The sequence below is a fragment of the Gekko japonicus genome, unplaced genomic scaffold (assembly GCF_001447785.1).
Source record: "Gekko japonicus isolate JY-2015 unplaced genomic scaffold, Gekko_japonicus_V1.1 scaffold808, whole genome shotgun sequence".
In the NCBI taxonomy this organism is placed as follows: Eukaryota; Metazoa; Chordata; class Lepidosauria; order Squamata; family Gekkonidae; genus Gekko; species Gekko japonicus.
This window is the reverse complement of record NW_015173697.1, coordinates 488,612-515,783: the sequence shown is the minus strand read 5'-3', so window position 1 is coordinate 515,783 and position 27,172 is coordinate 488,612. Positions and strand designations below refer to the sequence as shown.

General features: G+C 45.0%; 1 protein-coding gene across 1 annotated transcript in view; it reads left to right on the top strand.

Moving 5' to 3' along the window:
* ITGBL1 (integrin subunit beta like 1) overlaps positions 1-27,172 on the top strand; it is a 255,396-nt gene that overhangs the window by 116,194 nt on the left and 112,030 nt on the right. Inside the window, exons 3-5 of the mRNA XM_015423197.1 lie at positions 11,403-11,549; positions 12,694-12,816; positions 19,718-19,858. Coding sequence (XP_015278683.1) covers positions 11,403-11,549; positions 12,694-12,816; positions 19,718-19,858 — 411 coding nt within the window. The remainder of the gene's footprint in view (positions 1-11,402; positions 11,550-12,693; positions 12,817-19,717; positions 19,859-27,172) is intronic.

The window sequence follows — 27,172 nt, the reverse complement described above, 5'->3', positions numbered from 1 at the left end:
TCCTCCAGAGGGCAACCTTTTTTCTGTTTTAAACTTAGAACTTGGCTGCCTTTTTCTTCAGAAGTGGTGTGTTCATTTTGATTGCTGTGCTACAGCAAGTCTTATTATTATTGTTAAAGAGAAAGAATGAATACTAGCTAGCCTTCCTATCATCCGTTCAAATTAATCAAAGCAAATTGTCTATATTAACATACTGATCCTAGGCTTAGTTCCACTGAAATTAAGTATTGTCTATATTAACATACTGATCCTAGGCACATGTGCTTAGTCCCACTGAAATTAAGTAAAAGAGGGTAGGACCAGGTGTAGGCATGGTGATTCTATGTGTCCAGTGTTACCTGGAAGGTGTGTTTTTTTTTAAAAAAAACCTTTCAGTTCTACAAAGCAATCATGGAACTGGGAGGGACCCAAAGTCCATGTGTTTCAATGTTCCTTGTTCCATGGTAGCAGCTACAAGGACATATGAAGAGTCCTGGTGGATCAGACCAGACCAGTGGTCAATCTAGTCCAGCATCCTCTCTAACTCATTTGCCAACCAGTTGTCCTGGAGGGCTAACAAACAGGGCATAGATGCTAGGACCTTACCTTATATTGCTTCCTTGCACTGGTATTCAGATTTTTGCTGTTTCTATGACAATTCTCTTTAATCGCAATGACTAGTAAATGGGCTCCATGAATCTGTCTAATCCCCTTTTATCCCCATCATGATGTCCACTAGCAGTGAATTCCACAATTTATTTACTCATTGAGTAAAGAAGCATTTTCTTTTGTCCATCCTCAATCTATTGCCTATCCGTTTCATTAAATCCCCCCCCCGACTCTCTGTCTACTTTCCCCAGCTCTTGGTTGCCCTCTTCTGCAATATATATTTTTGAGATAGAGTAACCAGAAATGTACACTGTATTTCAAGTGAACTTGTGCCATCACTCTATACAAGGGCATTACAATATTGGCCATTTTATTTGTACTTTCCTAAGAATCCCCAGCACGGAGTATGCTTTTTCACCGCTGCTGCTCACTGACTTGACATTTTAATTGAGCTGTCCACCACAACCCTGAGATCTCTGTCCCTCTGAGTCTCTACCCAAGCAGACTTCTTCAGTATGTATTTAAATTAAGGAATTTTTTTGTTCCTATGCTTACCTATCTTGAACTTCATTTGCCATGTTGTTGCCCACTCATCCAGTTTAGAGAGCTCTTCAGAATCTGCTTCGGTTTTCACCATCCTGATAAATTTGGAATCAGCTGTAAACTTGGCCACAGCACTGGTTACCCCCAATGCCAGATTATTTATGAACAAATTAAATAATACTGCCACCAATACTGATTCAAGTGGGACCTCACTGCTTACTTTTGTCTATTGTGAGAACTGTCCATTTCGCTATACGCACTGCTTCCTGTTGTTTAACCAACTTTTAAGAAGAACTATAAGAAGAGCTGTCCTCTAAGGCTAAGTTTACTCAGGAATCTTTGGTTAGGTACCTTTGTCATAAGCCTTTGGAAATCCAAGTAGATAATATCTACTGGCTCACCCTTATCCACATGCTTGTTAATCCTCTGAAAGAAGAAAGTTTTGGTAAGGCAAGCATTCCTTTTGCAGAAGCCATGCTGCTTTCCCTCAGCAGGCTTTGTTCCATTATGAGACTAATCTATATATCTAATAGCGAAAGGCGCCCCCTGCGTGTGGATACCTAAATCCACGCATCGGGGGCACCTGGGGGGGAGGGAGATTTTTGTGCACACTTGGGGCAGTCCCCAGGTGTGCACAAAAATCTAAAAACTCGAAAAAAATATCGGAGGGATACTTAAATCCCCCCAAAAGTGACAGAACGTCCCCTGAGCATGCGCAGGGGACACTCTGCGAACTCCCTCGCCGCTGCTGCTTGGGGGGGGAGACAGCAGCGAGGCGGCGGAGGGGGGAGAGAGAGAGAGCAGCGAGGCCTGAGCGGCAGGCTGCTCGGGCCTCGCTTCGGAGCGGGGGGGAGAGAGAGAGCAGCGAGGCCTGAGCGGGGGAGATCGAGCGGGGGGATGGAGGAGACGGGGGAGGAACCGGCGGGATGGGGGGAAACTTATCTCCTCCTGCTGCTTCCTCCTCTGCCTCATGTGTGGAGGTCCCTCCCCCCCGCAAGTATCGCGGGTCCGCTCCTTGTAATATATCTAATTCTCAAACCTGAAAAAGTCTGAAGTTTACAGAAAAATCTGATGCCTTTAAAAAAAACATTGGGAGGATAACCCTAATGATAAAAGGAGTTCCTGTAGCTTTAAGAAACAAATGCCCTCATCGGTAGTTGCTACACAACCACAACAGTATTGCCAGCCTTCAAGCCCTGGCTTCAGTCAGTAAAAGGCAAGGGGGAGGAGACAGGGACCTTCCAGGGCTGCCTTGTCAGGGGCAGGCCCACAAGCTATTACCAGATAAATTGCTACCACCTAACTTGCATGACTCATTTAGGCCCCTCTGCTCACTACTGTTCAACAGAAGTCACCCCACAAAAGCCAGTGTGGTATAATGGTTAGAGTTTCAGACTAGGATAGGCATACCAAGTACTTACCGAGAATCGGCAGGGGACACATACTTCTTCTCAGGACCATTCCCACGCGAAAAACAGATGTGCCGCACCATGCCGTCGCCAGGAAGTGATGCCGGGCGACACTCTGGCAATGGGGCTGGAAACTCAATGGTACCATCGAGTTTCCAGCTCCATTGCCAGAGTGTTGCCTGCCGTCACTTCCTGGTGATGGAATGGTACGGCGTGGGTGTGTTACAGGGAGGAATGTTCTGGCCGGGGACCATGTGTCCCCCACCGATTTGCGGTAGGTACTTGGTAACCCAAGACTAGGATCTGATAGAACCAGGTTCAAACCCCAACTGTTGCAGATGCTTACTGAGTAACTTGGGGCCAGTCACACATTCTTGGTCTAATCTACCTCAAAGGTTTGTTGTCCCCATTGGGTCCCCATTGTGGAGAAAGTTGAAATATTAATGAAGTAAATAAATAAACATAGCTGAAGATGGAGAGCAGATAAAAGGTAGATTGGTGGGTGAGTGGGTGTGAAGGAATGAAGGAAGCAGGGAAAGGTGAAGATACTGGGGCTGCCAGGAGGAGAGAAAGAGGAAATAGTTCAGGGAGGGGATACAGGATACAAGTAAGTTAGCCCCTGCAAGTTCTTGCAGTTTCTACTGCAGAACTGAGCCCGCCTCAGCTAATACCACACAACTTGGCCAGAGTTTTCCCAGGAAGAAGTTGCCATGAGTGGGAAGACAGGAAAGCTGAACACACGGGACAGATAAAAGTAGGTTGGCTGGTGTGTGGGAAGTAAAGAAAGAAGCAGGAGAAGTGGAGAGACTATGGGGGCTGCCAGGGAACAGAAAAAAGAAGTAGTGAGGTAAGGGAAAATAAGATGCCCTCTGTAAGTGCTTGTGGGTCCCTCATTTGTTCTATAGTAGTTTCTACTACCAGGTGCAGATGTTAAGATAGCTGGGCTATTATTTCCTGGATGCCCACTGGGATCCCTTTTTAAAAATCATTGTAACATTTGATACTTTCCAGTCCTCCACCACAGAGGCTGATTATAGTGATATATTAAATATACTATGCAGAAGTTCAATAATTCCACATTTGAACTCCTTTAGTACCCTTGGGCCCTAATGGCCTAGGCTAACCTGATCTCAGAAGCTAAGCAAGGTCAGCACTAAGTTAGTATTTGAGTGGGAGACCACCAAGGAAATGCAGGGGTACAATGCAGAGGCGGGCAAGGGCAAACCACCTCTGAATGTCTCTTGTCTTGAAAACCCTACAGGGTCATCATAAATCAACTGTGACTTGAGGGAACTGTGCACCACCAGCATCCTTGGGTATATAACTTCTGGATTCGGAGATGTATTACTTTTAATTTGCCCAGTACTTCACCTCCCATCACCTCAATTTAGGGTTGCCAGCCTCCAGGTGGGGCCTGGGGATCTCCCGCTTTTACAATTGATCTCCAGCTGACAGAGACCAGCTCCCCTGGAGAAAATGGCTGCTTTGAAGGATGGACTCTATGGCATTGTACTATGCTGAGGTCACTCCCCTCCCCAAACCCCACCCTTTCTCAGATCCACCCCCAAGGTCTCCAGGTATTTTCCAACCCAGACCTGGCAACCTTGCCTCAATTTGAGTCAGTCTTTCAGACAGCCTTCCCAAAAATAGTGGCTGTCCACTGTGGGTATGTGCCCCACAATTTCTACAATAAAACCAGATGCAAATAATTCATTCAGCTTCTCTGCCATCTTCCTGAAGCAATATTTTCACTTTGTATCTGACGGAGGGAGCTTTGACTCTAGCTCCATAACAAAATCCACTAACAGTAGCCAATAGTGACAGACTTTCCCTAGTTCGTTTCCTATATCCTCTTTTGCCCTCATGTCCTGCTCCGGGGGTCGCGGGCCGTGAGGACCGGACCCCAGAACCCCCGATGAACCCGCAAGACCCCCACTGCATGCCTTACCAGAGAGGGGAGGACCCGACGATCCAGCGTGAGAGATGGGAGCAGCGATCTCGTTCGATGCACGCTGCACCGGCTAAGCCAGGGGACAAGACCGGGGCCCGCGGAGCAGCCTCTGGGAAGAGGAGTGAGACGGCGGAGCCGACGGACCGAGAGCGAATGCTGAGCGGTGTACCAACATCCACCCCGGAGACGCCCTACCGGCGTCTCAGTAAATAAAGAGGGGTGTGTACCAAGCCAAGGGGTGGAGGGACGGTCCCGGGAGCGGGGCGGGGAATTAAAAGGCAGGGTGGAGAAGGGGCCAGGGAGGAGGAGCATGCTGTGCAATTGAGGGAGACGCAGAGAGAGAAAAATGGCAAGCAAGAGAGAGAGCGGGAAACGTTCGCAGCATGCTGGCAGAGGGACGTTCGGGGTGATCTTAACCCCGTCCCCTGCCTGTCTGAGGCCCCTCACTCCCTCTCCCTTTTTGGACCCGACCGCCTCCTGGACCGCCCGTCCTGCTGGAGCCTGACCCAAACCTCGGCAACACGGCCACAGGAGGCGCTACCCCGCGGACCAAGGGAGGACGCGACACCTCATCAGAATAATCTATTATTTGGATAGATTTTCCATTAGCCGACGGACCGAGAGCGAATGCTGAGCGGTGTACCAACATCCACCCCGGAGACGCCCTACCGGCGTCTCAGTAAATAAAGAGGGGTGTGTACCAAGCCAAGGGGTGGAGGGACGGTCCCGGGAGTGGGGCGGGGAATTAAAAGGCAGGGTGGAGAAGGGGCCAGGGAGGAGGAGCATGCTGTGCAATTGAGGGAGACGCAGAGAGAGAAAAATGGCAAGCAAGAGAGAGAGCGGGAAACGTTCGCAGCATGCTGGCAGAGGGACGTTCGGGGTGATCTTAACCCCGTCCCCTGCCTGTCTGAGGCCCCTCACTCCCTCTCCCTTTTTGGACCCGACCGCCTCCTGGACCGCCCGTCCTGCCGGAGCCTGACCCAAACCTCGGCAACACGGCCACAGGAGGCGCTACCCCGCGGACCAAGGGAGGACGCGACACCTCATCAGAATAATCTATTATTTGGATAGATTTTCCATTACTTTCAGGAGTGGGGAGTTGTTAATCCTAGTAAAGAGGAATGGGAATTTGCCAGAAACCATATGCTAATCCCTGTGAAGACCCTGTTATAGTGCATCTTGTGTATGTGCGGTGTTTGTCTGAGCATACAATGCACAAGTATTCTCCTTTTTGCACTGGCATAGCCAGGATCAGAGGATTATATTGAAATTCACTGAGTCAGGTGATGACGCTTTATTCTCTCTTTCGAGCTGGACAACAATTATAGAATCCTCCCATTCTCTCATTTTCTTTCCTGCCTTCTAAATCCTCTGTCATTCAAGCGAGGATCAATCATAAGTGATTTCTTAAACTATTCCATGAAGCACTTTACGGATTCTGATAAGCTGTTCTTGAATCATTCTGTAGCTGATAAAAAAATCTGATGAGCCCAATTTAATTACCATATCAGCTGCAGATTTCCCTCCCCTGTTTCTATGATGTTTAAAAAGGAATCCCATCCCTTTCACCTGTCTTCTAAAAACTCAGTGGATTTAAATATAAACTAATTTATTTTTATAATATATTTATAATTTAAAATTAATTTTATAATTCGTTATATGTGACTGTTGCCCCAAGTATTTGTTATAATGCAGTGGCTATTTTCTGTTGCATGGTAGAGAGAATTAAATTGCTGAAGTTAGAAGTCATAAGATCTTATCTTCATACGAGAGGAGACAGCTTTGCCTAACATTGTTCTGAGTTTTAAATAGTCGTTAGCACATACATTTAGTAGGTGAAACTTTTCTCCTGGCATGAAATTGTGGCTAGAAAAATGTCACATGCTTGCTTTTTACATAACAAAGTTTGAGTCCAGTGGAACCTTTAAGACCAACAAAGCTTTATTTAAGGTATAAGCTTTTGTGTGCATGCACATGAAAGCTTATACCTTGAACAAACATTTGTTGGTCTTAAAGGTGCCACTAGTCTCAAACTTTGTTCTGCTGCTTCAGACCAACATGGCTACCCCACCTGAATCTTAAGCACTGGAGCGGGACTGGGGGGGGAGGAAGAGGAGTGTATTCAATGTTGCATTTTAAGGGGTTACAACATAGGGCTGTAAGTATAGATCAAACTTAGAGAAAGTTGGTCCATTGCAGTGTAGTGGGACAAGTTAGGCATGAGTAACTTATGTCCCATTAATTTAAATTAAATTTAAGCACCTGCAAATTATATTGGATTGGGGTTATAGTTGTTTATCCTTGTGAGCTCTAAATACTCAGAATTTGCAAGGCAATGAACCTAATTCTGTGGTTTATGATAGGTTCCCTAACCATTTTGAGCCTGCAGACACCTTTCGAATTCTGACATAGTGTGGTGGACACAGCCACAAAATGCCCCACCTCAGGAGGTGGAGCCAGCTACATAATGGCTGTCGCAGCTTTCCTTCAGCCACATATTCAAGATCTTTGTGCTGTGGTGGCAGGTGCTGCCAAAGCAATGCTGTTGTTTTTAATCTGCACAGCCAATCAAATTTACAATGGCCTGTTATAAGCCTTGGTGGGCAAAAGCCCTAACTGGCCCCACCCACTTTCTGTAAACACTTGGTGGGTTCCATGGAACCCATGGGCACCGTGTTGGGGTCCCCTGGCTTATGATGTCACTATGACAGGTTATAAGGTCAGTTATTGATGTATATAGGGAGGGCCTAATGTTCAGAGGAAAAGCACATACTTTACAATGGAGCAGCAAAGTTCCCTTCCTTGAACTCCTCTCAGCTCATGGTTTGTAGGATCCAAGACAATAGAACCGGTGTTATTGGTTTACAGCTGGTAAATCAAGGTGGATTAGGCCCAGAGCTAAGATGGATCACATTTCTTTTTGGCTAGCTTTTGTTGATTTTTTAGAGAAGGAAGAAAGAAGGGAGGACATGATGAAATGGAAAAATGCCACTCAGTTCCCTCCCCTGCAAAGGATGAAGCCAGGGGGTAAGGGTTTGCTGGCAGCCCGCCACAAAAGGGAACTAGTGGGTGTCGGTATGCCTGGGTGGGTGCAGACAAAGCATTAGGGTATCATAGGAGAAGGCTGTGAGGCACCATCTGTGTGTCCCTGCCTTTTTGACCCACCATCAGACAAGGTGCCTACCTTGCCTCCCAATGTTTCAGAGTGGGCACAAGGTGGTTGGGTCAAGTAGGAAATTTTGCCTGTCTGGTTCACCTGGCCACAACTCTCTGATCAGCTTGCCACAAGCTGGGGGGGGGGAGGTGTCACCTAATCCACTCTGAGCCAGTTTGGTGTAGTGGTTAAGTGCGCGGACTCTAATCTGGGAGAACCAGGTTTGATTCCCCACTCCTCCACTTGCACCTGCTGATGTGACTTTGGGTCAGTCACAAGCTCTGGCACAGCTGTCCTTGAAAAAGAGCAGTTTGTGTCAGAGTTCTCTCAGCCCCCCCTACCTCACAGGGTGTCTGTTGTGGGGAGGGGAAGGGAAAGGCATTTGTAAGCCGCTCTGAGACTCCAAGTGAAGGGCAGGATATAAATCCAATCTCTTCTTCTTCTTCTTCTTCTTCTTCTTCATCATGGGAGTAGACTTTCCCACACCCTAACTGGTTAGTTGCCTTAGGTATCAGTGTCCTCTAGCTGTGATATTAACAGGTAAAGTGTGTTCTAAGAATAAAACTTAGATGAGGACCCTGAGGCATCATTTGAAGGATGAAGAGGAAATTCTTCAGACCAGGTCCTTGGAGTTAGAGTGCCTCTCATGGAACTGGGTCAAGAACCTAGTGTGTTTGTGTGGTGCCATAAAGTCACAGCTGACCTGTGGCGACCCCAGCAAGGGTCTTTCAAGGCAAGTGAGAAGCAGAGGTGGTTTGCAATGGCCTTCCTTTGCAGAGTCTTCCTTGGTGATCCCCCTTCCAAGTACTGATCCAAGATCAGAAAAGATCAGGTTATACCATGCTGCCTTTTCTCCCAAGAACCTCTTAGAGGTTGCCCTTATCTTGACCCAAAGAACTTGCAGCTAGGGATAAAGGACATGGCACACTTCCTTCGAGCATCAGTAAATTCTTGGCAAGGACGAACCTGGGCAGGATGCAACTTGTCTGCTCAGGGCTCAGAGCCAGGGTGGCCTCACCTGGAATGCAGGGACACACAGACAGAGGAGGCCTGACTCTTATGCATCCTATCAGTTGCCTGCCCCCTGATTAAGTATGGGATGAGTTTTGCCCTTGACTGCTGCAGTTCCTTACCTTGCTGGTAAAATAAAGTTGGCCCTTGATCATCGCAACAAACCATGTCAGTCCCTATTATCCTATGTCTGTCTTCAATGAGATTCTTCATTGTTTGTTTTTTAAGAGAAGGATGAAAGAAGAAGAGTGTGAAGAAATAGAAGAATAAGCTTCTTCATCTGTAAATTTCTTTTTCTATGGTGGACGAGTAGACTGACTGACTCAGTACTAGGTGACTTCTTGTATGTGTATTTTTTAGAAATCTAGATGTGATCCAATCCTACATGCTAATCTGCCTATGTTAAAGGACCCACTAAATACCTAAGGAGGTAGTGGCTAATAGTTATACATCCCCCTACTGGGGGGTGGCGGGAGCTTCCAGTTAGTTCATAGTGACTACTTTGAATAAAAGTAATCAATGAACTCAAGTGGACAACTATGCTGGCAGAAAGTGTTTACCATATCTTCTGTTTTGAAAGACAGAAATGTTTAGGGCTTTTGTGTACTACTGTATTGTGATTAATGCTTATCTCCATTGACTGTGAGGGATTAAGACTGCCTAGCCACCAGGTAAAGAAGATTAGGAAACCCAGGCAGCTAAATTGCTGTTTAAGGAACTGGGGGGTGGGGGTGGCTTTCCTGCTTTCATTGGCTCTTCCCTTTATCAAGAGAGATCGAGCTACTAATTTGCTAGGGAGACTGCAATAGATGAAGGCTAAGTTGCGGTACTGTTGCTAATATTAAGAAAAGAGATAAGTGAGGGATTTTTATTTAACACTGGAATGAATCCTTATCTTCATGAACCAGTAGAGACCAGAGTATTGACCACCACTGAAGCAGAAACAAAATGGAAGGTTATCCTTTAATGAAAAATATTCTGTCTGCCGACACTCTTTATGCCTGTGTTCCTCTCTTTCATTTTGCTGTGTGTGTGTGTGTCTGTGGTCATATTGGTAAAGTAAATGGATAATTATTTCAAACTGCCAGCTGCTTGTTTGGAAAAGAAAAGTGGTTTAATCTGCAGAATTAACTATTTCCTAAATGTGGAGGTGGAATGAAATTTTGAGATGCCAGGAGAAATAGTATAGGCAGTTATTACAGTGTTAATCGGATTGTTATTATGAGTATTATGGGGTGGGGGAACTGATACACAGCAGCCAATACTATGGATCTCTGGATCTCTGCATGAATCTGAAGCTCCCATGAGGCGTAAAGCTGTTTTTAAATTATTGAATGCTACAACATTCAATTGGCCTTCCTTCCTTATTTTTAGTTCTGTCGGCATTTGGGAATGCCTCATATAAAACCAAATCAGCCATTCTGCAGTATTGCATAGCAGTTGAAATACATTACTTGGAATGAGAGATTCAAATCCATAAGCAAATCAGTGTAACAGATGATATGTGTATCATACAGAACATGCTTGTTTTTTGGAAGCTATATCACTCGGAGAACAACACATAGAAATCAGAGAATCCTGAAAAAGTTCTCAGCCCCAGAGGGAGGGTTGCCAACCCCCAGGTGGTGGCTGGAGATCTCTTGAAATTGCAACTGATCTCCAGACGACAGAGATCGGTCCACCAGGAGAAAATTGCTGCTTTGGAAGGTGGATTTTATAGGATTATACCCCACTAAAGCTCCTCTTCTTCCCAGATCTCACCCTCCTCAGGCTCCACCCCCAACATATCCAGGTATGTCCCAACGTGAAGCAGGCGATCTTATTCATAGGGGTATGGTTGAGTTACATGGATCTAGGAAGTATAATTCTATTTCCAAAGCCATATCCTGGGTCTAGAAGAAAGGTTGCTGGCCACCATTTCCCACCTGCACATGTTGGGCAATGAGTGAACAAAGGAACAGTAATTTACCCAACATAACAGGCAATCCATAACGAAGCTAACAGTCTGCAGCTGAATCAAACAAGGTTGATTACAAAAAGAAAGAAAAATCATGAAGGGTCAGGAGAATCAAGTCCTTCAGAGACTCAAAGCTGTAGGCAGTGACAGTGAACTATGAGGCGGAAGAATGTCCACATTGAGTGTCCCCAGCAGCCCGTTGCTGGAATTGCACATATTCTTTCACGTTCCTCCTTCCTCAGGTAAGAAGACATTAAAATGTGCTTTTTTGAGAGCTGTAATTCTGATCATGCTGTAGAAGCTGTCACAGTCTCTTTATACACCCTTAATTTGATTCCTGCACCTGTTGTGACCATTCGACTCATTCTATCAGTTGAAAACCATGTAAGACTGCATAAGCAACCGAACATTCTTCTCGGTATACAGTAGAGATAGGGTTGCCAGCTCTGGGTTAGGAAATACCTGGAGATTTGAGGGCAGGAGACTGGGGAGGGAAGGATTTGGGGGGCACCTCAGCAAGATATAATGCCACAGAGTCCACCCTCCAGAGCAGCCATTTTCTCCAGGGAAACTGCTCTTTGTTGTCTGGAGATGAGTTGTAATAGCGGGAGATCTCCAGGTGCCACCTGGAAGTTGGCAATCTAATAAAGACATGTTTAAAAAAAACACCACAGACTTGATCAAGAACAATTTATTGATGGTTTAAAAATAAAACACCCTGGTTTGGTGTGTGGACCTGTGAATCTGAAAACATGGATAAAGCTTGACATTCTTCACTTTGTAATCTAGGTCATGGGAGGTGTGACTGTGGAAAGTGCAAATGTGAGGAAGGTTGGTACGGTGATGCCTGCCAGTTCCCTGTGACCTGCAACCTTACACGGAAGAAGAGTAACGAAATGTGCAAGAATTCTCAAGATATCATCTGCTCAAACGCAGGTGAGATTTTATTTTGATGGGTTGATCAAATCATAAGTCGAAGATTGTCATGATATCTGAGACTACTCTAGCACAAAAAAAGAGATTTAAATAAAATTAATTGCAAGAACTGAGGTATTGCGAGATTGAGCACAGGTTATCAGGATGAGACCCACTCATACATCTAGGATGAACATGCAGTGTGAGTCTGACGAACCAGAAAATTTGATTAAGATTGAAACGGAGGGAGCTGTTGGCAATTTTTTTAATTCGTGGTTGATGGAACCAGATCTAGCTTCGATCTATATTCTTTGCGAAATTGGTACTCATCTGGTTACTATACTGGAAGCCCATTTTGGAGTCTGACTGAAATGGCCAGAAATGGAGACACAAAAATCCCAAAGGACTTGGGGTGTCTCCTGAAATTTGTAGGCCCTGGTGCATCTCCAGAGATATCACTGAAGGATAATGGGGAATCGAGACCTCTAAGTTTTCAGTGCTCTCAATCAGATTCTTCATAATATTCTAACTCCTTAGCTGACTTAGTGGGGTAGTGGGGCATTCACAATACATACTTAAAAGAGGTATGCAATATCAGAGCCATTGGAACAAAGTATATCTTATTAGCAGGGGTCATTTCCTGCGGGAGCGCACAGGAGCGGCGCTCTGGCAGTAAGGAGCCCAGGGGGTGGGCACATGCAACAAGCCCCATCCCCTGCTCCCAGCAGCCCTCAGCTGGGCCAAAAGGAGCAAGAAGCAGCCAGGTAAGTTGCAGAGCGCCCCCCCTGGCCTGCCTTCAGGTACAAGCTCTCCCTCCTCTGTGAGGGCAGATCTGTGCATCCCCCCCCCCATAGCTAGCAATCCAAAACAGTCCAGTGGAGCGTGAGTGGTGGGTGTTGCCTTCTGACACACTTCTGGTGATGTCAGGGGGTGTGGCATATGCAAATAAGTTATGCTAATGAGCTCATGCACCTCTTTTTCTACAAAATGACCACTGCTTATTAGTGAAACAAAACAAAACAGATTTTAACAAATGAACATCTGGCAGATATGTGAGGCTTTAAATCATGCCTTCTCTTAAGAGTAGATTGTCCTTGATATCCTTTCCTATACTTAGATCTGCATATCTTTATTTCTTACCATTTATTTTTTCTGATTTCTACAGGAACTTGCCATTGTGGCAGGTGTAAATGTGACGACTTAGAAGGGAATGGATTGATCCATGGTAAATATTGTGAATGTGATGACAGAGAATGCATAGATGAAGAGACAGGAGAGATGTGTACAGGTAAGTATATTCATAAGAGTTATCATAAAGTCAAATAACCATAACTCTAGCAAATGGCAAGAATTTGCATGAAAAATAAGAGCCCATTTCTCATTGAAATGAGTCTCATAATCAGTGTCTTAATCTAATTGAAATCAATGGAGCAGATTAGCAGTGACTTGCAGTACAGCCCTGAGCAGAATTAAACCCTCTCTGGCCCCGGTCACACGAGAGGTTTTGGGCCAGGAGAGGGACGGATTGGGGGAGCAGCAAACGGGCGCGATCCCACAGCAACATCTGGGTAGCGTGGCGCGCCCGTTCCCGATCTGGCCCTTCCACCCAAAACCCCGTATCAATAATAAACCACCTACCTAGGTGGTTTTTCGGGAAAGGGCGCATCAAGGCCGGCCATGGGATCGCTGGCGCGTCCTTCTGCCGGCTCATCCCCGGCTCCTGGCCGAACCGCGCATGCTCAGACACGCGCAGTTCGGCAGCCTCCCCCTCCCGACTGTCGCTTCCTCCCCGGCATCTGATCGTGCCGGGGAGCAACGGCGCCGCGGCTCAGGGGATCCGTGGGATCCCGCCACGGCATCTCTGTTTTGGGGCGGCTTTTAAAAGCCGCACTTTGCCCGTTTTTTTTCCTGCCGTGTGGCAGGGACCTAAATCCACTGAAGTTAACTGCCTTAGAAGGGTGTTAACTTTGTTTAGGTTTGCACTGTAAATCTCATTGCTTTCAAATGAATTTTGTCTCAGCTGTAGCTAATTGTGGTCAAGTAGTGACCTATCCACCATTATTATTATAATATCTTCATTATCATCTTCTTCCTCATTATTAACAGCATAAACAACTTCATTTATAGTCTGCCTTTCTCACTGAGACTCAAGGCGGATTACAAAATATGAAGAGTGACTTAATCAGACAGCAAAAATCTCCAATAAACAACACAGTAGGACAAGGACTACAGAGCTGCAAAACAATACAAGCAACAAAAAAGGGCATGACAAATCATAATGAAGAAGGGGGATTACAAAGGTAGAGGACACTGCAGTAAAAAAAAGGAAGGTGATACAATAAACATTGCAATAGACTATGGCTGCAGTCACACACACAAAATAATACACTTTCAATTCACTTTCAGTGCACTTTCCAACTGGCAAAATCCAGTTGGAAAGTGGATTGAAAGTAGATTATTTTATGCGTGTGACCGAAGCCTTACTCCTTCTTTGGCTGTTCAAAGAGGGAGGGAAGGAAGTCCTTTTTATCCTTTGGAGATTTTGTGTAGCATTGGGAGACTTGAGATAATAGTGCTAGTTGTAGAAAATGAGAAGGATATATTACAGGGAGGTGTAAAGATGCAGGGTATTTTGTGTTAGCAAGAAGCCAAATTAGCAATAATCAAGTATACAGGAAATGTGGTGGCATTTCAGGGCATGAATATTCTGGAGCAATTAGAAGATTACTACAGGGAAAATTAGCATTTTGGTGTTTTCCAGATTATATCATGACAGTACAAACATTCCCTCCCTGTTATTTATGCCACTATTTTGAAAGGATTCATATCTGCAGTGGAGTCAGCCGAAAGCAGCTGAAGTTCAACTGATTCGTCTATTAGCTGGACTTATTCCTCCTATATAAATGGGTGCCTAGCACATCCTTAATCATGTATATGCATGAGTTCTTTGCAGTTCATGGCAGAGTGCTCTATAGCTGGTAGGAGACAGCTAAAAATGGATCATTTCTGATCTCGGGTTTGATAATTTTTTTGTGGATTTAGCAGCATTATAGAATTCTGATGGATTTCATCCTGTCACCATATAAAGCCTGCCCTGCAATCTGACAGATTTCACTCCTAAAACACCATATCAGGTCCTTCTCTTTTAGCCTTCAACTCTACTGTTTCAGACTTTTCATATAGGCCACCAGTATGCCAATCTGTGCGCGTACCAGGGAGGGGGGAGGGAGAATCCTGTGTTCAAGCCAAGATAAAGTATGCAGCCCAAACTGCAAATAGCATAATTCACAGAATTTCTAACTCCTGGTATATAGAGTTTGCCTTTCTGTGGAGACGGTACTTTTATTTGTTTAGAACATTGTTGTCCCCTCACAACAACAGTCCTGTGAGGCTGAGACAGAAACTGGCCCAAGGTCACCCAGCAAGCTTCAGTTGCAGAGTTGAATATTTGCACTGGGACTCCCAGATTCTAGTATGGCATACTGATTGCTACACCAAGCAGGGCATTATAATATCTAGAGGTCCCTAAAGCTGGATTGCGTAAGAGGTTTCCCACCAGCTAAGGCAGGAAGGGTTAAAAGCTTGGCAACATCCATTGGAAACAACAGTGGAATCAGCTGCCTAGGGAGGTGGTGAGCTCCCTCTCACTGGCAGTCTTTAAGCAGCGGCTGGACAAACACTTGCCAGGGATGCTCTAGGCTGATCTTGCATTGAGCCGAGGATTGGACTCGATGGCCTGTATGGCCCCTTCCAACTCTGTGATTCTATGATTCTATATTGTTAAGTTTAGCTTTGTGATATGATTTTCCTGTTTGTTTCCTTAGATTTGTATTTAAGTTGGGGTGGAGGTAACCGAAGAAGAACACACTACACACACATGAACACACATAGACCCAGGGCGAGTTTATGACATGATACACTGGCTAATCCTTCTTCTCCTCTGGTTTTTCACCTCCAAGTTACCCTCTGTACATTTCCCCCAGGAAACACTAAAATTGACTGGAAGGAATTTGGAAAATTGGTAGAGGAAAATAAATAAATAAGGTGCTCATTCTTCCAGCACTGACCACCCAGTGGAAATAGCAGCATGGGCAACAAAGTGTGGGGGGGACGGGACAATGGACATGTGACTATCATCCATGTGTAGTTTGAGCCTGGTATTTTGGCCACTGTGTGACAGAGTGTTGGACTAGATGGGCCTTTGGCCTGATCCAACATTGGCGTCTCTTATGTTCTTATGAGCCTGAGAAACAAAGAACTGAAGGAATGCTGGGTTCAGGAAGCAGAAGGGTGAAGATGTGCTTTGGAAGAAAAGGGGATGAGGGAAGACTGGAACAATAAGGGAAAATGGGTACAAAGAAAGGGAGAAAAGAAGGGAGAAGAGATGTTGTTTGAAGTGGAGAAAGTGTGACAAATTGAGAAAGCATTAGGACCATCTAAGGAAGATGGGGGGGGGATGCTCAGTTTCAGATACTGATTTACAATTACCAGTCAGTTTAGAAGTATTTGGCATATTTTAGGATTGCAACGCATCACAAACTGACCATGAGTCAACAATGTGACGTAGCTGCAAAAAGGCTAATGTCATTTTAGGTTGCTTTTAACAAGAAACATAGCATCCAAATCACAAAATAATAATTCTATTCTGTTGGTCACTAGTCAGACCTCCTCTGGAGCACTGTGTCCAGTTCTGAATGCCACCTTAGGAAGGATGCATACACAAATTGGAACAGGTCCCCATGAAGCTAACAAAGATGGTCAGGGTCCAGAAAAGAAGTCCTGCAAGGAAAGACTGAAATAACTGGGTATGAACAAGGATAAGAGCAGACTGATGGGAGATGTGATAGTATGCTTCAAAAACTGAAAGAGCTATCACATAGAAAAAGCAAAAAAAAACCTTGTTCTTTGCTGCTCAAGAGAGGCAGCAAGATTAGATCTAATAGGATTAAGTTTTAGGAGGGTAGGTATTAGCTGAACAAAATAAGAAATTTCCTAATGGTCATAGCAGCTTAAGAACATAAGAACATAAGAGAAGCCAATGTTGGATCAGGCCAATGGCCCATCCAGTCCAACACTCTGTCACACAGTGGCCAAAAATATCAGGTGCCATCAGGAGGTCCACCAGGGAGGCCAGGACACTAGAAGCCCTCCCACTGTTGACCCCCCCCCCAAGCACCAAGAATACAGTGCATCACTTGCCCCAGACCGAGAGTTCCCATCTATACCATGTGGCTAATAGCCCCTGATGGACCTCTGCTCCATATGTTTATCTAATTCCCTCTTGAAGCTGTCCATGCTTGTAGCCGCCATCACCTCCTGTGGCAGTGAATTCCATGTGTTAATTACTCTTTGGGTGAAGAAGTACTTCCTTTTATCTGTTCTAACCCGACTGCTCAGCAATTTCATTGAGTGCCCACGAGTTCTTGTATTGTGAGAAAGGGAGAAAAGTTCCTCTTTCTTTACCTGCTCTATCCCATGCATAATCTTATAAACCTCAATCATGTCACCCCTCAGTTGTCATTTCTCCAAGCTAAAGAGCCCTAAGCGCTTTAACCTTTCCTCATAGGGAAAGTGTTCCAACCCTTTTATCATTCGAGTTGCCCTTTTCTGCACTTTTTCCAAAGCTATAATATCCTTTTTAAGGTGTGGTGACCAGAACTGCACACAGTATTCCAAATGAGGTCACACCATTGATTTATATAGGGGCATTATGATATTGGCTGATCTGTTTTCAATACCCTTCCTAATAATCCCCAGCATAGCATTGGCCTTCTTTATTGCAGTCACACACTGTCTCGACTATTTCAGTGAGTTATCTACTACAAGATCTTTCTCTTGATCAGTCTCTGCCAGTTCAGACCCCATTTGTTTTCAATTCCCTTCCTAATAATCCCCAGCATAGCGTTGGCCTTTTTTTATTGCAGTTGCACACTATCTCAACATTTTCTTTTCTTTCTTTTTTTTTTGAAAGTACCCGAAGGTACATATTTATTATTTTCTTATAATCCTAAACACAGACATAAACCACTACAACAAACAACATATAAACCAAGAGACATTTTCATTAAATTATCTACTACTGCCCCGGCCAGACGTGCCGGAAAATGCGGGGGGGGGGAGCGCAGGTATTTGCGCTGTCGCATTCTGATGTGCTATTATGCGATCAGACGCGACGACGGCTTCCCCGCAGCAAGGAGGACGACGGGGAGGACGCCGCGCGTCAGCGCGATCACACCGGGAGGCTTCCATAGGCGGCCTGTGGCAAAGCGTTTGCTAGTACATGCGGTGTACTAGTTTTTTACGGCGCGTTTTCGGCGGCTTGCCACGGGGTCGCCACGGGAGCGCTACACCTCCCAGATGTTCCTGTGTGATCGCACCCGGATACTCCGCGGGACTCCTGTGCCTTCAGCGGGGCAAATGCTCCGTGTGACCGGGGCCTATGACTCCAAGATCCCTCTCTTGGTCAGTCTCTGCCAGTTCGGACCCCATCAATGTGTATCTGTAGTTAGGATTTTTTTTGCTCCAATGTGCATCACTTTGCACTTGGCCACATTGAACCCCATTTGCCACGTTGATGCCCACTCACCCATTCTTGACAATGGAGCCAATTACTCAGGAGTGGTGGATGAGCTATCTGTTACAAAAGGTTTTCCAGCAGAGGCTGAACAAGCTGTCTGTCCTATTAGGGATGCTCTAGCTTTGGATTTGCTGCACTGACCAGTGGGTTGTTCTAGATGGTCTATAAAGCCCTTCCCACTCTATGATTCCATGGTTTTACATAATAAAGCATGTATCTTTTCATCCATGACTGGATTCACACTATGTTGGATGTTGCGGTTTTGTAATAATCTATCTCCTAGGAAAATCCAGGAAGTGAATGATTATGACCATATACTATCTAGTAATGTGTGAAACCTGGTGGTGGGTGGAAAGTGCTGTTAAATCTCAGCCAACTTATGGCAACCCTGTAGAGTTTTCAGGGCAAGAGACATTCAGTGTTGGTTTGCCCTTGCTTGCCTCTGCATAGCAATGTTAGACTTCCTCGGTGGTCTCCAATCCAAGTATTAACCAGGGCCAACCCTACTTAGCAAATAGGATCTAGTGAGACTGGGCTAGCCCGGGCCACTTAGCAAAGGTAGTGTCTAAGCTATCTCTCCTTTATTTATATATAATTGAATAGTGGGTGCCAAAGTTCTAATTCTAAAATGCACTCCCTTAGTGTATGGCTGATGGCACTGCTCCTCAGCATATATCGCCACCAATCAGAAGGCAAAGCCCGGGTCCCGCCCACACCACAACTGCTGCGACAACCTGGTCTGTTGCATATGGAAGCTGATTGGACTTCATTCCACACCTCAAACTCCCCCCCCCCGCAAGGCAGTTGGAATGTCAGTTGCATATGGAATCTGCTGTATTCTGGTGGTGTGCAGGTCCCAGGTTCATGTTTTAAAAGCAGACTGACACTGTTTGCCCAAAGCCAGAGCACTCTCCCAGAGCCTCTTTCTAGATCCCGTTGTATTTATTTCCACAACGGGCCTTATTTCTAGTTACTTTATAAAGAACAAGTGTCAAAAGAAAATATACAGACCTGCTTGTCTTTGAATATTTGAGCATGCCTGGTGTCAGCAAGGAAACCCTTAGTTGCTGGCAGAACCAGTGTTTGTTTAAAGAAGCTAGACTTTCTCATTGCTTTACACTTTTATAGTCGGCTGTCTGTCTGAATTAGCCAGTGATTCCACTTAACTATGTAAACATCTTATTTATGTCCAGCTATTCAGTTTTTATGATTCTATGTGAAAGCACTGTAAAATGTCCATATGGTGTGTTAACACACACACCCCTTTGAATCAGTGGTGGCGATCGGATGCTAGCATTCATTGCAAGTTTCAAAGGATATTAGTTGGTGTTCCTAAATGACTTCATCATGCACAGATCCATTCATTGCTGAAATAAAGCAGGCCCACCAAAAAACTAGGAAATAATGAAATTATTCTGATGATGGTCAGTTCTTTTGTAGAGGTTATTGTGGAACAAAGAACAAAATTGCTCCTCTGGCTCAGAGGTCCAATCTGGGGACTAGTTTTATGCATCCACACTAAAAATCTTGTTTTAAAAAAGTGAACAGAAGAATGTATTTTTGAATTAAGGAAAATCTTTCTTCACTGTAAATTTTTTTGTTTTGGGTTAAGGCCATGGAAAGTGTTACTGTGGAAACTGTTACTGTGAGCCTGGTTGGCATGGCGATAAATGTGAACTCCAGTGTGACATCACCCCATGGGAGATCAAGAAGAGATGCACATCTCCAGATGGCAAAATCTGCAGCAACAGAGGTGTGTCATTCACATTATATAGAAAGAGATAAAGTTCATTTTAAAAAAAATTAATCTTCAATGATGTTCTAATGCGTTTATAATTCTGGGTCTCACTCTTTAAACCCCATTACCAGATGCATGCAATGAGTTTATGGCATGTGTAATTTACCATGCATTAGGGGTATATTATATTACATGCTATCGAGTAAACTCATTTTACTTATTATATTTAAAATTCAGGCAGCGTAAGTCAAAGCCCTGAACAAAACAACTTACGGCAAGAACGATCCATAGTAAGAGGAGAGTACAGAGTGTAGGTGTGTGCGTATGTACGTACCTATATGCAAAAAATGTATTGTCCAGTATCACAATATATTGTTATTCTCCAAATTGGGAGTCACTCTAAGTTAATATTTTAGTTTTGTTGACTCGGAAGATTTATATCCCACTTTTGGGTTACAAAAATCAGCTCAAGACTTATTTATTTAATTTAAAACATTTCTATGCCACCTTTCTGTCCAGTTCAAGTCCTCAAGGCAACAAACAATGAAAAGCATTGAAAGGGAAGGCAGAGAGCCCAGGCGTGTTTGCATGCCTTCCCTTCCTTCCCCAAGCCTCACCACTACTGTAGGGGGTCTTGGGGAGGGAAGGAAGAGAGAGCCTTTCTTTCCCTCCCTGAGCTGGCTTCAGGAGGGAAAGAAAGGCATTTAAACAAGCCTTGGCTCTCTGCCTCCTCTTCCCCAGCTGCCCTGCCTAGGTGTGGCAGCAGGGGAAGGGAAGTCAGAGAGAGGAGGCACCCACTGGTCAGTTTCACTCCCATTTGCCTGGAACCTAACAGCTGATTGGGGTGTGGGTGTGTGTGAAACTGTGAACAAAAAAGGGAAACAAACTTAACCCTGAAAAGTAGGATCAAGAACCTGAAAAGGTAAATCAAACTGAGTAGAGGGCCAATAATTAAGACTTAATGTATAAATAGTATGTAAAAATACATGTATTTATTTGTAAAGAATTAAGAAACATGTAGGGGCCCACACATACATACCTCATGTAAAAATTCCAAAATCCAAGGGCCAATGGACTTGACCTGATGCATTTCGGTCTGTTAGGGCCTTCTTCAGAGGTGAAATGCAATGAGGAACAAATTGGCTTATACCATAATACATAATACAATACAATTATACAGCATGGATACAGAATGGACCAGAAAGGCATTGCTGTAAAAAATAAAAAAACATGTGAAATTAAATACGTATAATAAAATGAATAAATAAACAATGCCTATAATATATATATATATATATATATATATATATATATATAGGCTTACTTCCAGAGTGAAATTACTAGGCGTAGAATGATAATCAGATCCAAACACAGGCCAAATGATAATAATCTAGAAGCAAAAGAAATATTAACCAATGCAATCTAAAATATTGACACTTACGGTAATTCAAAAGTAATTAATAAATAATAAATAAAATTAATGTTGTCACTTCGGGTCCACAAGGCGCCTTTCGTTAGGTGTTCAATCCAATCCAAAGTGTCCTCAGCAAGATTGTCCCTTTAGCAAAGAGCTGTGTTGATAGACAAAAGTGCTGGAGCTTTATACCAGGTGTTAGATGATGCAATCCTTGTGGGGGTGAAACTGGCCAGTGGAAGTAGCAGGGCTTGGGGAGGGAAGACATTTTAACATGCCTCCCTTCCTTCCCTGCGGATATAACTGACCTGAATATATTCAGCAATACTGGATATTTCCCCAATCCCAATACTTTACCAGTATTGGATGGGGGGAATTCAGTATTTAGCGATATTTTTCGGGTCTGTCATACCCAAATCAGAAAAATACCGAAAAATGTTTTCTTGCACACCCCTAGTTATGACTCGACAAGCTCAGTTCTCCTCCTACTGTGAAGAATGGTGACCTGAATCCACTGTCTGTATATGCTGTTGTTCTTTGCCAGTAGTTAAATATTTCAGTTTCCTACCACTAATTTCAGTTTAGGAAAGTTTCAGGTGGGTAGCTGCGTTGTTCTGAAGTAGCAGAAGAAAGTCTGAGTCCAGTGGCGCCTTTACAATCAGCAAAAACGCAAACTTTGTTCTACCATTTAGGGAAAAACAGTGTTTAATAAACAGGCTTGCATTCATCTGCTGTGATGCCTGTGTTCACTAAGAAAATATTTAAAATATCAAGTGTTATTCTTTTGGCTATAGCCCAGAACTGTTACAGTGAAGGCAAAATGTAATCTCATAGATACACATCTCCTCAGTACATCTCTACTGACAAAGCTTTGCCAAATTAGGAGCATCTAATTATCCTGAGAGCATTTAGAAAACTCTCTCATCTTAATTGCAGAGCAATTGAAAGCCTGGCTGAAATATAGAAATAATAGAAGCTCATTTCTTTTTCGTTTAACCATTTTTTGAATGGTTCCTGTAGTCCTGGAAACAATTACTAAATAATTGTTATGTGTCAAATCAGGTGTTTTACTTATGCAATAACAAACAATACCAATGGGAATTTAGAGTAGATCTCAAGATTTTTAGAATAAAAAGATTTATTTATTATATTTGTCCATCTACATGAAACTTCATGACTAACAACAGATTTCACTGAGAAACTATTTTTAGATTGGTACTCTGTGAAATTAGTTCTATTTCCAATGAACTGTTGCTGTGAGCCAAAGATTTCTTACATAGCTCCTTACACTTGGGGGGAATTTACAGGATGTCTTCCCAATTCCATTTCCAACTGTAGCTCCTTGCACTTTATCAATAGGTGCTTCAAACAGTGTGCTCTTAAGCAGAGTGGGGTGCTGCAGGTGACCAGGGGTCATTTGGGGGGGACGCGGGGGGACGCCATCCCCCCGGGTGAGGTGCGGGAGGGCGGGGCCTGGAGCTCCCTGCTGGTGCCCGCTGGAGGTCGCCGCCGGCTGTGGGGAGGACACACTTCCGGTGATGTCAGGGGGTGTGGCGTATGCTAATGAGTTATGCTAATGAGCTCCCCTAGCTCTTTTTCTACGAAATGACCCCTGGTGGGGGGGAGTGTATGTGCCAAAATACATCAGACAGTAGAATTTCAAGACTGTAACTCCAGATATGGCATTTGGCCTTAAAAACAGCTGTGACTAGAAATGAAATTATTTGGGAGCATGACACCAGGGAAGAGAGGTTTTAACTCTTCCCTGCTTCTGCATGCCATATCCTTGGTCAAATATGGCCACTGGGCTGCCTTAAGTCCCCAGAGGGGGACTTTGTCTTTTTTCACTTTGAGGAAGCAGTTTTTTAATCAGAAAACAGCATGCAGTGGAAGAGTCAATCCTGCCGTTGTCTATCATCTTTGCCACAGTTCATATCAGTCTTCTGATAATTTTTAGGGCCAAACATCATGTCATGGAACTCCATGGAGTTTGGCACTAAGAAAAGGCCTCATTGGAACAATGGAGCTGAGAAGGAAGCCCAACCTCAACTGTGCAGGGTAATAATTATTCATGTAGAAACGGAAGGAATCAGAATCACATTTATAACAGACAATCCTCTTTTGATGACACAACACTGTTTCCTTCTGTTTTTGAGCCCTGCTTCACATTGGTCTACGGAACACCACAGAGCACCAATCAGACTTCCTTTCCATGTATTTGGTGCAGAGGTCATTTCGGGGGGGATCGCGGGGGATCGCAGTTCCCCCGGGTGAGGTACGGGGGGTGGGGCACATGACGAAGCCCCGCCCCCTGCTTCCGGCCGCCCCGCTTCCGGCCCTCATTCAGCCCGGAGGAGGCAGGAGAAGAGGGAGGGTAAGTTGCTTCCTCCCTGCCTCTCCCCACCCCTGCCTGCCTGGGGCCAGGGAGGGCCATCGCGGGGCTTCCTTGCACTCCCACCGGCCTTGCAGGTCCACCACTGGGCCCCTCATGGGGCTCGGCAGTGGAGCTGCAAGGCCGGCGGCGGCCGGGACCGTTGGGGGCGGGGTGTGTGGCCTTATGACACACTTCTGGTGATGTCAGGGGGTGTGGCATATGCTAATGAGTTATACTAATGAGTTCCCCTAGCTCTTTTTCTACGAAACGACCCCTGATTTGGTGAATATGAAATGAGCTCTCTGAGATTCCAGCAACAGGGAAATTAGGTGATACTGGATGAAATCAAGGGGAACCTCCCCTTATTCACTAGCCATTCTTATCAACCTAGGATTGATGTTATGGATCTGGATCTGAGAGACACCTACTTTGTTATCCTTTTCCAAAGCTTTTAATGGTCAGTTTATGCCTCTTTATTTGTCTGACTTGGCAACAGTGATCCATGCGATGGTCACCTCGAGACTGGATTACTGTAATGCCCTCTACATGGGGCTGCCCTTGTTGCAAACCCAGAAGCTGCAGCTGGTGCAAAACGCCGCGGCCAGGCTGGTGATGGGACTCTCAATTCGGGAGCACATCCAGTCTGAGCTAAAGGTGTTGCACTGGCTGCCTATAGCATACCGGATTCGCTTCAAGGTGCTGGTTCTTAACTTTAAATTCCTTTATGGCCAGGGTCCAACATACCTGAGGGACCGCCTTTCTCCATATATGCCCAGGAGAGCACTGTGTTCAGGGACCTAGAGCCGACTGGTCCTCCCGAGTGTCAAGGAGGCCCGGTTGGCAACAACTAGGGCCACGGCCTTTTCAGTGGTGGCTCAGTTCTGCTGGAATGAGCTCCCAGAGGAGATCAGGGCCCTGCGGGACCTTTTACAGTTCTGCAGGGTCTGTACATAAGAACATAAGAGACGCCAATGTTGGATCAGGCCAAAGGCCTATCCAGTCCAACACTCTGTGTCACACAGTGGCCAGAAATACCAGGTGCCATCAGGAGGTCCACCAGTGGGGCCAGGACATTAGAAGCCCTCCCACTGTTGACCCCCCCCAAGCACCAAGAAGACAGAGCATCACTTGCCCGAGAGCCCCTATCTATACCTTGTGGCTAATAGCCACTGATGGACCTCTGCTCCATATGCTTATCTAATTTCCTTTTGAAGCCGTCCATGCTTGTAGCCGCCACCACTTCCTGTGGCAGTGAATTCCATGTGTTAATCACTCTTTGGGTGAAGAAGTACTTCCTTTTATCTGTTCTAACCCGACTGCTCAGCAATTTCATTGAGTGCCCACGAGTTCTTGTATTGTGAGAAAGGGAGAAAAGTTCCTCTTTCTCTACCTGCTCTATCCCATGCATAATCTTATAAACCTCAATCATGTCACCCCTCAGTTGTCATTTCTCCAAGCTAAAGAGCCCTAAGCACTTTAACCTTTCCTCATAGGGAAAGTGTTCCAACCCTTTTATCATTCGAGTTGCCCTTTTCTGCACTTTTTCCAAAGCTATAATATCCTTTTTAAGGTGTGGTGACCAGAACTGCACACAGTATTCCAAATGAGGTCTCACCATTGATTTATATAGGGGCATTATGATATTGGCTGATCTGTTTACAATACCCTTCCTAATAATCCCCAGCATAGCATTGGCCTTCTTTATTGCAGTCACACACTGTCTCAACATTTTCAGTGAGTTATCCACTACAACTCCAAGATCTCTCTCTTGATCAGTCTCTGCCAGTTCAGACCCCATCAATGTGTATTTATATTTAGGATTTTTAGCTCCAATGTGCATCACCTTGCACTTGGCCACATTGAACCCCATTTGCCATGTTGACGCCCACTCGCCCATCCTTGACAGATCCCCTTGGAGTGCCTCACAATCCTCACTGGTTTTCACCACCCCGAACAACTTTGTATCATCCGCAAATTTAGCCACTTCACTGCTTACTCCCATCTCCAAATCATTAATGAACAAGTTAAAAAGCAGTGGACCAAGTACTGATCCCTGCGGTACCCCACTGCTTACCACCCTCCACTGAGAAAATTGCCCACCTACACTCACTCTCTGTTTTCTATGAACTAGCCAGTTTTTGATCCATAAAAGGACTTGTCCTTCTATCCCATGATTTTTGAGCTTACTTAGGAGCCTTTGATGAGGAACTTTATCAAAAGCTTTCTGGAAGTCAAGGTAAATAATATCTATTGGATCCCCCTTGTCCACATGTTTGTTCACCCCCTCAAAGAACACTAACAGGTTAGTGAGACAAGATCTTCCCTTACAGAAACCGTGCTGAGTCTGCCTCAATAGGTTTTGTTCATCTATGTGCCTACTAATTCTTTCCTTAATAATGGTTTCCACCAATTTACCCGGTATCGACGTCAGACTGACTGGCCTGTAATTTCCCGGATCTCCTCTGGAACCCTTTTTAAAGATGGGAGTGACATTAGCTACCTTCCAATCCTCAGGAATGGAGGCAGATTTTAAGGAAAGATTACATATCTTTGTCAGGAGATCTACAAGTTCACATTTGAGTTCTTTCAGAACTCTCGGATGTATGCCATCTGGGCCTGGTGATTTTTCAGTTTTTAAGTTGTCTATCAGTTTTAGGACCTCCTCTCTCATCACCTCAATCTGACTCAGGTCTTCCAACACCCCTCCTGAAATCAGTGGTTCTGGAGTGGGCAAGCACTTCTCATCTTCCACAGTGAAGACGGAGGCAAAAAATGCATTTAGCTTCTCAGCCATTTCCCTATCATCCTTCAATACTCCTTTTACCCCTTGGTCGTCCAAGGGCCCCACTGCCTCCCTGGCTGGTTTCCTGTTTCTAATGTATTTGAAGAAAGTTTTATTGTTGGTTTTTACGTTTTTTGCTATATGCTCCTCATATTCCCTTTTTGCCTGCCTGACCTCAGACTTGCATTTTATTTGCCATAGCCTGTGTTCCGTTTTATCAGCCTCACTGTGACTAGCTTTCCACTGCTTAAAGGAATTCTTTTTACTTTTTACAGCCTCCATTACTCTGTTTGTTAACTTGATGTGATGACACCGGGCACACTGGGGGTGGGGCCACAGCCATCTGAGGGGAAAACTCTATGTTTCCCCCTCAGATGGCTGTGCCCCCACCCCAGTGTGCCCGGCGTCATTACGTCACTTCCGGGTGACATGCATGCGGTGCGTGCGCGCTGTGTGCACGCACACACGCAAGAGATGCCATCCGGGAGCCCCCCGCTGCAGGGCGAAAACAACTTGGCAACCCTATTATAGGATTGTAGTTTTAAATAGTAAAATGGAGCTCTTCTGCCAGGCTTTTGGCGCCGTCACCAGTACAACTACAACCATCAATAGCGCCATTAGTAATAACTGATAATGCTGGGGGTGGGGCCACAGCCATCTCAGGGGAAAACTCTATGTTTCCCCCTCAGATGGCTGTGGCCCCGCCCCAGCGTGCCCGACGTCATTACGTCACTTCTGGGTGACGTGCATGCGGGGCGC